The sequence below is a fragment of the Camelina sativa genome, chromosome 19, assembly GCF_000633955.1.
Source record: "Camelina sativa cultivar DH55 chromosome 19, Cs, whole genome shotgun sequence".
Lineage (NCBI taxonomy): Eukaryota > Viridiplantae > Streptophyta > Magnoliopsida > Brassicales > Brassicaceae > Camelina > Camelina sativa.
This window is the reverse complement of record NC_025703.1, coordinates 3,579,286-3,589,881: the sequence shown is the minus strand read 5'-3', so window position 1 is coordinate 3,589,881 and position 10,596 is coordinate 3,579,286. Positions and strand designations below refer to the sequence as shown.

The 10,596-nt window shown below is 39.7% G+C and overlaps 2 protein-coding genes and 1 pseudogene across 5 annotated transcripts in view; all 3 read right to left on the bottom strand.

Moving 5' to 3' along the window:
* The window catches only part of LOC104764558 (ubiquitin-conjugating enzyme E2 11-like), a 3,794-nt gene extending 689 nt beyond the window's left edge, over positions 1-3,105 (bottom strand). The window contains exons 1-9 of one of the 4 annotated variants that reach the window (XM_010488108.2): positions 2,770-3,105; positions 2,598-2,692; positions 2,204-2,333; positions 1,993-2,100; positions 1,265-1,904; positions 798-1,018; positions 451-548; positions 209-336; positions 9-113 (exon numbers count right to left, since the gene is read on the bottom strand). In XM_010488108.2, the coding sequence (XP_010486410.1) occupies positions 9-113; positions 209-336; positions 451-520 (303 nt within the window). In that variant the 5' untranslated portion in view covers positions 521-548; positions 798-1,018; positions 1,265-1,904; ... (2 more) ...; positions 2,598-2,692; positions 2,770-3,105. Of the gene's footprint in view, positions 1-8; positions 114-208; positions 337-450; positions 549-797; positions 1,133-1,264; positions 1,905-1,992; positions 2,101-2,203; positions 2,334-2,597; positions 2,693-2,769 lie in introns of those variants that run through there. The other 3 variants (XM_010488110.2, XR_002036758.1, XM_019241337.1) reach the window with 3 other exon arrangements.
* On the bottom strand, positions 3,187-6,577 carry LOC104764557 (annotated as a pseudogene).
* LOC104764556 (translation initiation factor IF-2-like) lies at positions 7,361-10,573 on the bottom strand. Its single transcript, XM_010488107.1, has 5 exons — positions 10,096-10,573; positions 9,521-9,626; positions 9,192-9,300; positions 8,109-9,047; positions 7,361-8,027 (listed from the first exon to the last, which is right to left on the bottom strand). The coding sequence occupies exons 1-5, from the start codon at positions 10,283-10,285 to the stop codon at positions 7,671-7,673; spliced, it is 1,701 nt and encodes a 566-aa protein (XP_010486409.1). The 5' UTR covers positions 10,286-10,573; the 3' UTR covers positions 7,361-7,670.

Genomic DNA, 10,596 nt, shown 5'->3' with positions numbered 1-10,596 from the left:
ACACAAACCTTGGATATGGTAAGAGCGGGACTCCATTGCTCTTTCAGGATATCAAGGCAAATGCTTCCATTGCTATTGATGTTTGGGTGGTACACCTTAGTCATGAAAGAAACCTACAACATAGTATACACATCTCTAATAAGCCTGATGATCATTAAAAAATCATGTCACAAGAGATGATTAATTGGTGAAAAACACACAACAGTACCTTTGGTGGCTTGAAAGGGTAATCTGGAGGAAAGCGAATGGTGACCATAAATACTCCTCCGGCATACGGACTGTCATGGGGTCCCATGATAGTTGCTTGCCAATGGGTCATGTCTTCACCCACAGGACCTATAATAAAAGAATGACGACGTTACAATATTTCTTCATCAACTCGCACAACAAAACAAAACATAAAGGAATCAATCGGCTAAAAAAAAAATCAGCCAAGAAAAGGGAGATTACCTGCGCTACAGTTTGAAGGAGGATCTCTTTGCAGATCCCTGAGCTCTCTCGCAATACGATTTGAAGCCATGCTCTTAGACACGTAAAACTTGCGGAAACTGCAACAAGACAAGGCAACGCAATGAGTATTATGGAGAGAAAGAGAAGAAAAATTAAAATAATTCAACTAATTAACAACACATAAAAGATCATAGAGGAAGAGCATGATTCCGAAACAAACAACACAGACGCAGGTAACGTAGGAGATCAGAAACCCTAACTAACTAACAAGTTACAAGAATTGGAAACCAGAAAACAGAGAGAGCAAGGTTCGAGAGATAATCAGTTAGGGTTCGAGAGATGAGTACCACAACCGAAGCTTCTTTGACGGCCACTGACGAGAGAAGAGAATCTAAAAAATACGGAATGCAGCGAGCGAGCGTAAGAGATAAAGGGAGAGGGTCTCCTTGTGTTTATTTATATTAGCCAGAGAATCTAAGAGTCAGTCTGGAAGCTTCTAATTCTCGTGCCAAATATGTCTATTTTCTAAAGTGATCAACTCATCATAAAACTTCATAACTTCTACTTTCTGAAAAGTTAAATAAAAGTTTAGCAAAATGTCCTAAATATGATTTGGAAATCTTTTTCTTTTTTTTAAAGAATGACTTGGAAATCTTACTTATATTTTTGGACAAAAATACTTACATAAAACAAAAACATTAGCTAAAATAAAAAATAAAAAACCATTTAAAATCAGTTAAAATAGAAAATAGCTACAAAATTATTTATGAAGAAGTTGAAAACCATAAATTAAAGCTGTTAAAATTAACATTACCTAGAAATCAATTGAGCTAAATTACACCTCTTCAAGATTAGTAGGATGAGATGAGATGAGATGATCAATCCGGGTTGTTTTCCTTGAGAACCTAAAGACGAGGAATTGCTCATCATCATCATCCACATTTCAGAGTCTATTGATCATTCTTCTCAGCATTAATGGGGAAAGATGAAGCTCATCCTCCTCAAGATTCAATCAAGAAATCTTCAAATGTGACTGTAATTGCTGACATTATGTGATGCATACGTCTTCTGTCATGAGTGGACCAGACAACCCAAACATGTCGTTTGGGGTGGTTGCAACCAAGTGAGGAAGGAAACAAGAGAGTAAAAAAGTAGACCCATCGAAATAAATAATAGCTAATAGTGATCAGAACAGAAGAAGAGTAGGTACAGCTAAGTTTTTCGATGACAATCACATGATACCGTTTGCAGTGTCTTTTTAAATAAGTTTTATATATATTTCCATGCGCAATAACAGAGTTCCACTGCTTGTCTCGATCGAAACCAGACCACATTTGTCTTATCGCAGTCGACTCATACTTGGATCTATCTGTCTTGTATATATTAGCAATCTCCGGCACAAGAGAATCATCAGGGTTTGGGTCAGTCCGCAGCGAGCAAAAATACAACAAAACCTGATTTCCATAGCATCAACCACTCGCGTTCAAAATACGAACATAAGTGTGTTTAAATGGTAGTAGGGTAGGGATACAAAACAAAAACCTTGGATATGGTAATAGTAGCGGGAGTCCATTGTTCTTTCAGGTTATCAACGCATATGCTTCCATTCCTATCGATGTTTGGGTGATACACCATAGTCTTAAAAAACACCTGCTAAATCGTATACACATCATACATGCATAAGATCTATGATTTAAAACAAAAACCAATGATCTTAAGAATGTCTCACTCTGCAACAGAACAGAACAAACACCTTTGGTGGGGTCGTAAGGATAATTAGGAGGAAAATGAATGGAAACAAAAAATACTCCTCAGGCATAAGGGCTTCCAGGGGATCCCCATGATAGTTGCTTGCCAATGAAACATGTCCTCAGCCACTGGACCTAAAATACAATGTGACAGCAAAGTTAGATCAGTAGAGAACATATTAGCAAGAGGTACATAGAAGACGAGACATACTTGACATAAACTGAGCTCTGGGGACATGAAATGAAAGCTTTTACCAAAAAGAACTCTCAGAGGCATAATATCGATTCGGTGAATAAAAGTTTTATTATATAAACCTAACATCAAACTGGTGAAATATTAACGAATATAGTTCAGTCTCCAGTGCGAAATTAATGGTTTAGAGAAGTGAGAGATTTCACCTGCGCTGCAATGTGAAGGAGGATCCTTGTGCAGATCTTTGAGCTCCTTCAAAATCCGCTTCGAAGCCGAAGCCATGCGTCAGACACAACCAAAACTGCGTACACAAGAGATCAGTGAGTAGTAAGACGAAGATTCCGAACCAAACAGCAAAGAGTAAGTGATCAGAAAAACCTGAAAGCTAATCCTAAGGAAATTTAGGGGTTTTACCAAAGAGGGATGGTGGAATTGGATTACAGCTTCTCTTCTACTCCTAGTTTTGTCTCTTTATTATAGTCAGAGAGAATCCAAACAAGTCAGTCATGAGTCAGCACGCTGACCTAAATAAATTTATGGGTAAGTTTGCATTTTAGTACGTTTTTGTAACTTAATTAGTATTTTAGTACATACACTATTCAAAAGTAGTGTAATTGAAACCCTCACCATGAATGGTTTTAATTTTAAGTGTGCGATTAGTTTTTGGTTTTTTTTAGTCTCTTTTTTATTTGTAAGTTAAAATAAAGTTCAAAATCCAAATCACAAGAGTCCTTTTTTGGGTGATTGAAAAATTGAATAAAATATAAAAACCAAATAAACCAAAAAACCAAACCGGAAACTAATCGCACACTTAAAATTAAAACCAAACTAACAGCTACAAACCATTCATGGTGAGGGTTTCAATTACACTACTTTTCCAGATAATGTTTGGAACAAATTATGCAGTCAGACATGATAATAGAACTAGAAACGGTTTATTATATAGAAGAAGAAGAAGAAAAGAAAAGAAGAAGGAAAAGCAAAATAAATAATGATTTGAGAAAAAAAAAAAACCAATCTAAACCGGGCTATCAGAGCTTCTAATCATTTCAGGCGAGGAGGCTCTGTTACCAGAACCAGGACCAGAACCTGTAGGTCGAATCTCCTCCATCATGTTAACCACTTCCTCCATTGAAGGCCTAGTATCTGGATGCTTTGACACACAAGCCATTGCTATCTGCAACATCTGCACCATCTCTTCCTCCACGTTGTGTTGCTGTTTGATGAGCTCTACGTCAAACACTTCTCCAGTCCACTCCTCTCTCACCACTGACTGCACCCACTTTGGCAGATCCACCACTTCCTCATGCCCTGTCGTCTTCCCTGCTGCTTTCCCTGTCAGCATTTCTAGCAACAGTACACCAAAGCTGTATACGTCGGATTTCTGGGTGTGTTTACGGGTTTCTATGGCCTCCGGTGCTCTGTAACCTAAGCTTCTCGATGGGATCAAAGTGTGGTGGCTCATCAGTGGTGCTATACCGAAATCAGATACACAGACATGGAGGTCTTGGGTTAAGAGGACGTTTGGTGATTTGATGTTTCCATGGAGGAGTTTAGCACCAGCTGCAGAATGGATGTGAGAAATTCCTCTTGCAGCTCCCAGACAGATCCTTAACCTTGTTTCCCAGTCCAGCGCCGCTCGTCCTCCCTCGTTGCTTCCTGCAAAGCATTCAACTAAAATGTTACTTCAAAGCCACTTTCTTTATAATCTTTTGAATAACATGTGAAACTTCATATTACCATGAAGCAGCATGGAGAAGTTGCCCCCTTGGTAGTAATCATACACGAGTAATTTCTCATCTTTTGAGAAGTAATAAGCACGGAGAGGAGCTACATTCTCGTGTGGACTGATCCTTCCCACGGCTTCCATCTGCTGCTCAAACTCCCGTTTCCCAGCTGCTACTTCTTTCAGCCTCTTCACCACCACCGTGGTTCCTTCCTCTAAGATGGCCTTATACGTTGTCCCATAGCTTCCTTTCCCTAAAACTTCAGCTGAGGCTCTTAGCAAGTCCTCAAGATCAAAGTTATATGAACTTCCTTCAAAGAAGACCAGCTTGTTCTTCTCCGCCTCTTGCACACCACTCCCAAACTCCTCTGCCTTGTTGTCACTCCTCCCGGGTTTAGCTTTTGGCACTGCAGTGCTGTCTTGCCCGCCATCTCTTTTCTTGGAACAGCACAGGGTTATGATGGCAAGAAGGATAAACAACAAAATTGAACCTCCAACTGCAATGCCCACAATAGCTCCAGTGGAAAGAACTTTTTTGTTTGTATCGTTTGGAACAGGGCCGATTGTTGTTGGAGTCGGGGAAGGAGAAGGTGCAGTGGTGTTCTCTGGGCATGGAGTAAGAGGAGCACCACATAAAAGACTATTTCCTTGAAACGATGACGCTGGGAAGGACTTGACAGAAGATGGAACTGACCCGTTAAGTTTATTGAAGCTCAAGTTCAAGTATTTCAGGCGAGGAGGTAGGTTGGGAATTGGCCCACTAAGAGAATTGTTTTGAAGGGGAGATCAGTGAGGTGGGTAAGGTTTTGTAAACTGGCCGGAATGTTTCCCGTTAGCGAGTTGGCAGAGAGATCAAGATTAACAAGGCGATGGGAAAGAGTGGGTGGGATAGGACCAGAGAAGTTGTTGTCATGAAAGTAGAGTGATCGGATAAATGGAAGAGAAAGAATGACAGATGGAATGTTCCCTTGAAGATAGTTGGATCTAAGGCTAATGATCCTGAGGGCATCAAGCTTCTCAAACGTTTTCTCTGGTAAAGGTCCATAAAGTCCAGATCCAGGCAAACGGAGTGCGGTTACACGGGCGTTGTTCTTGGAGCAGGTGATGCCGGTCCAAGAATCGCAGATTGGGATTGAGGAGTTCCAGTTGAGTTTGCGACTGTGAGGAACAAGAGTCGCAAACTCAAGAAGTGCTTGCTTGTCTGACTCAATGTCTGCAGACAAACAACGGGAAACAAAAGGAGAGACCAAAAGGAAAAGGAAGGCCGCAACAATCTTCATCATCAATCAGTCCTTTTTGTTATAATACTCTCAGGCTCATTCACATCAAAGCTTTCTTATTCAACAACTGCAAGAGAACACAAAACACATCATGTTAGGGTTTCAGAGCCACAGCATAAAAGTTAACTAGTAAATAGGACTAAGTAGGCAAGAGGGAGACCGACACATCACAGATTCACAGGTATCAGGATAATGGGAAGCTTACTTAATAATAATGACAAATAAGGAACTTCTCCATAAGTGAAAAAAAGGAACTTGTCCATAAGTGAAAAGGCAAAAATCTATTGGACGACTTGTGTCTCAAGAACCATAATGGGAATGACGATAAATCCAATGCAGCACTTACTCAATTATCAATCAAAATCAGAAATTTTCGCAAGGTTTTTTATGCACAATGTTAAGAATTCTCATGGTTATATGATGAAATCTCTAAAAAAACCCCAAATTACGAAAGTTACTAAATTTAGAATCGATTAGTAAGAGAAATGTATGTAAGCCCAGATCTGTAAAATCTACAACATTAGAAAACTAGGGTTTTATTCAGCTAAACCAAAACAGAGAAACTAAAATTGAAAACGAAGAAAACTTAAGCTAAACAAGAAGTAAACAATAAGATCGAAAGAGTGAGAGAAAGAGAGACCTTTGAGGTGGGTTCAGACGAGAATCGTGAAGGGCATTGGAAGATGAAGAAGAGAGTGAGAGAGAGAGAGTGGAATAAATGCAAAGGAAATCACTTTTTTTTTTTAACAACGGCATTTCGTGAAGAAGAAGATTGAGCAAAAAGCTAGAAAAGCAGAAAAGAGTAAGGAATCTGGAATCGCCATTGATGCAGATTCAGTGACAAAGTGATAAAACAGTCAGAAGAGAGAGAGAGAGTGTGTGTATTGTAGAGATTTAGAGAGAGAGAGATGTAGCTAAAAAAAAACGTTTAAGGGGTTTTTTGGGGAAGAAGAGCGATGGAAGCTTCGGCGTGACGCCAACGGAGAGAAACGTAAATCTCGATGTTTCGGTTTCAGATTCCAAATCTCTCTTCTTCTTCTTCTCTCTCTCTCTGTTGTTCCTCCGATTTGCTCTTTGGTTGGCTTAATGCCTCCTCCTCCTTTGGGCTTTGACTCTCTTCCGATTTTTTAGATTTTTTTTTTTTAATTTACTCAGCCAAATTTTGCTTTGTCCTTTTGTTAATTTCTCTTCTCTTGCTTTGTTTTATTCTTTCTCAACGAATTAGTATATGCTTTTTATTAAAGGCTATTTACTGAAACTAAACTTCCCTACTTTTAAATTTCTCTTAAAACCGACTAGAGAATTTCGTATTGAATGAGTCTGTCAGATAATTAAATGAATATATTGGGGCTTCTTAATGACAAGTTTTTAAATTTTTTTGCTAATGTGAGAGTATGCAACTTATATTATTAATTATTAATTCAAATGGATAATTCTGATTCTCTTTTATATAATGGCGACGATAAGAATATTTCTAGAAATATATAAAAAAGATGGGTAAGGGAAGCAACAAAAGTAGGGGAATATTTAACAGATTATTATGTTGCAAATTGAGCTTACTATTTTTAATTCGGGTATCTTTCTTAACAATTGACCCCCTGGATGGGGAGAAGTTTGGTATGTGACATAAATGAGGGTATTTTATAAGGGGTGTTAACATTATACTAAAATACAAGCAAAAATACAAAATTGAAATCTTCTTATTAAATACTGTAATCAAATATGCCATGAATTGAAATGAAAGTCAATTTCTGGAATTATTATTTTTTTCTTTTCATTTTTTCATTTTTATTTCAAAACACACTACTACTGGCTCTTTGTTGGTTGAACTTCGCTGTCACCCATTATTAACTCAGCTCTGTCATCGATTCACGTTAGGCGCGTGAAACCTCTCTCTCTCTTTCCTTTTTCCTCTTTCCTCTTTCAGACTTTCACATTCTAATTGTTTCGTCCAAGATCCTTGTTTACATGATAAATTATATTCCACCAAAGAGGCAACACTCTCGACATTACATACCACACATTATTACGTTACCATCTCTTCAAATATTATTATATAACTACTAAGTTACAAACCTCACTCAAGAAAACCAATAATCAAGAATCAGTAACCAAAGAACCAAGAACCACTAGACACTTATATCTCAATACTCCGTCTTTTTCCACCATTGACAAGCAAACAAACTGTGTAAGATAAATTAAAAAAAAAAAAAAGAGAGATGCGGTTTTAGAAAAGAAAAAAAAAAGTTGTTTACTTGTGCTCTGTGTGTGTGTTATAGTGGGGCAAAGGGCTCTGGAAGTAGCTCGAATCCTCCATTGTCAAACATGAGTCCGTGATCTGGCGACCGGTCATCAATGCTATGCAACCAGTTTGTGTTCTTTACGTCTTCTTTCAACAACAATGCATCATACCTTGAGCTCTCATACATGTCCATGTCACTCAATTTCCCCATCAGTCTTCTACCCTCATTTGCATCATTCCCGTTCTCTGTGCCGTTGCTGCTGATAGAATCCGAATGATTATTCCCTGAACGGATTGGCTGGATCTTGGACGAGGCTGGTCTGATGCTCTGAGGGAAGAGCGTTGTCGTTGACAGTGCGCAACCATTGGTCTTCCCGCTTCTTATGTCCTACACACCATCAAACATGTTGAGATATTTAAAGCATGGTACAAACCTACTTGCGCCTACTGAGAAGAGATAGATACGTACCATGTGCCTAATGGCCATATCCAATGAACTTTTTGAGAATGACCTGCCAAGTCCGTTGTTATTGTCTGTGACAGCAGTTGACGAGGTCTTCACAGTTCTCCGTGAAGTTATGTCAGAAACGTTTGAAATCCTTCGGGGCTCTGGTACATCTGTAAGATGCTGCCTATTACCACCAAAACGGCCATTTCCTTGGGTCTCTGCGAGTCTTCCTCTCGCCACAATAGGAGATGAATTCCTTCTTGTGATTGGACCTTTGGGTTCTGGACTTGCCTTTGCCGTGCTGCCACCAGTGACTGGCCTGGACCTGCCAGCTGATATTGGTCTGTCTGGGAGAGTTGTTCTGAGGTTAGGTGGGGTATCAAGAGTAAAGTCTGGTAGCACAATTGGCTGTTGCGGGGTAGTTCTAACTCTAGGTCCAGGAGAGCTTGGCCTAGACAATGAAGGTGCACTACGACCATTTGATGCAGCACGTCCACTTGAAATATTGGATCCTGACGTTGCAGACACAGAGGTGGATGGGCTGCGACGGGTAGGGGTAGAAGGACGAGAATTTGGTCTAGAAGCAATTATATTTGGGGAGTTTGCTGAGAGCTGTGGTCTAGAAGTTGGAGTTGATGGTCTTGAGCTCAGGGACGGTCTGGCCTTGTCCATGGATGAACTAGATGACCCAGGACGGATTCTCGAAGGAGTTGAGGCCCGTGAGGTCGAAGAAGCACGGGTGGGAGTGGAAGGTCTAGCTGAAGATGAAGAACGGGAACTCGGGGATGAAGGTCTGATGTAGGATGAGACTGAAGCAGAACTAGTGTTCAAGATGGAAGATGGTGAACGGCCTGAAGTAAATGAGCTGTATTGCGAGGTGGAAATGGATGGGCGAGTCACGGAGCTGCTTCTAGCAGGACGTGAGGAATGGTAACTGGTCTCTGACTGCGATACTGAAAGCTGAACAAGGAAAATAACAGCATTCGTTTATGAATTAGGAAGTTATGGAGACAAAACAAAGAAGGCAAAGTTTCAGAAGTTCTTGATTGTGTCATCAAGAACCAGAGCGGAGAAAAAGGAAAACACAATGAAGAAAGTTTGTACCCTTGAAGCCTTTGATGCAGAACTGGCTCTAGCCGAAGATGTAAGCTTTGGAGCTGCCAATGATGAATGAGAATCGTTTCCAAGAGGTGTTCCAGGAGGAGTAAGAAGCCTAGAGATAACATAAATGAGTCAAGGGATGAAAAAGGAGTCAGTTCCTATACATAATTTTAACCTTCCTAACACAAAATTGGACACTCCAAAGTGCAGGGTAACCAAAAGATCAGCTATTTCTAATAACAGAGTGGGCAACTGTTCGATTGGAACCACAAAGAGAGAGACTAGAGAGAGAGTGAGTCAAGAGACCAAAGAAAGAAGCAGCAGAAACATACCAATCATAATCATTTTTGCCACCTTCAGCTGAAGACAAGAGATCATCACCTTTGCCTCTAGGAGCTGGTTTGGATCCGACCGAGAGTCTCCCGAGTTTTGCAGAAACTGTAGACAATAAAAGTCGTGTGTATTAGTGTCATATATTTAAGAAACAGATCAAAAGTGATGAAGTAGTAGAACAAGAGATCCAGCAAAATTCTTCATTTGGTCCCGACAAAAGAAAAGTACTTTTATAGAGATGGCACTGTCTCTCAACAAATCACTATAACCGAGAGAAAAGCAAAGAGATCGAATCTAGAAGACGAAGACAGTTTGAAAAAACAAACAAAACAAAAAATTAGGGTAGTAGTAGCGACCACAGCATAAATTGAGTAAAAAGAGTGAACATCGTTTTCGTCTCTGAATCTGACAACTGTGTCTCGTAGCAACAAAATTCGAAGATCCCCAGATTTTATTTATATATATATATATATATATATGTTTATAAATTTAGAAATTTTACTAAGCGAGCACAACGAACTCGATTCCCACCCTAAAAAAAAAAAAAAAAGAGAGGGTTAAAATTGGAACGAACCGTCGGGTAATTCGTCAGAGGAAGCCAATGGGAAAGAGCGACGGATCTTAGAGAAGAGATCCAGATTCTCATCGGATTCTCTCGCGAAACCGTTCTGAGATATGTTGTTGTGATTGCTGCCTCTACGAAACTGAGAGATCGCCGGAATATTCCTCCCACCGGCAAGAGATTCTCTTAGATTCCTATTCATTGTCGTCGGAGGGGAGAGAGAGAGAGAGGCAAGCAAAAGACGAAGGAAGCAGTCGAGGCTGTATATGAAGGAGTTTGCTTACAAATTACGCCATTAGATTAGAGAAGAAAGGAAGAAAGAGAGAGAGAGGGAGAGATTCAGATCTACTAGTAAAAATTGTATAATTGTGTCACTTCCAAGTTGGTGAGGGATGTTGTAACCATCTAATGTTATCACGATGCATGTTCATCTTCTTCTTTTTCCCCCATCAATCATACTCCCTTTTTTATATTTCTTTTTATAAAATATTTATGAGGCGGAGATGTGAAGGT

Excerpts from the sequence above, each read along its gene's own strand:
- LOC104764556 (XM_010488107.1), bottom strand. The coding sequence starts at position 10,285 with ATGAATAGGAATCTAAGAGAATCTCTTGCCGGTGGGAGGAATATTCCG. Across the intron at positions 9,627-10,095 it reads CTCTGACGAATTACCCGACG|TTTCTGCAAAACTCGGGAGA; the intron begins GTTCGTTCCAAT and ends TATTGTCTACAG. Across the intron at positions 9,301-9,520 it reads GGCAAAAATGATTATGATTG|GCTTCTTACTCCTCCTGGAA; the intron begins GTATGTTTCTGC and ends TGTTATCTCTAG.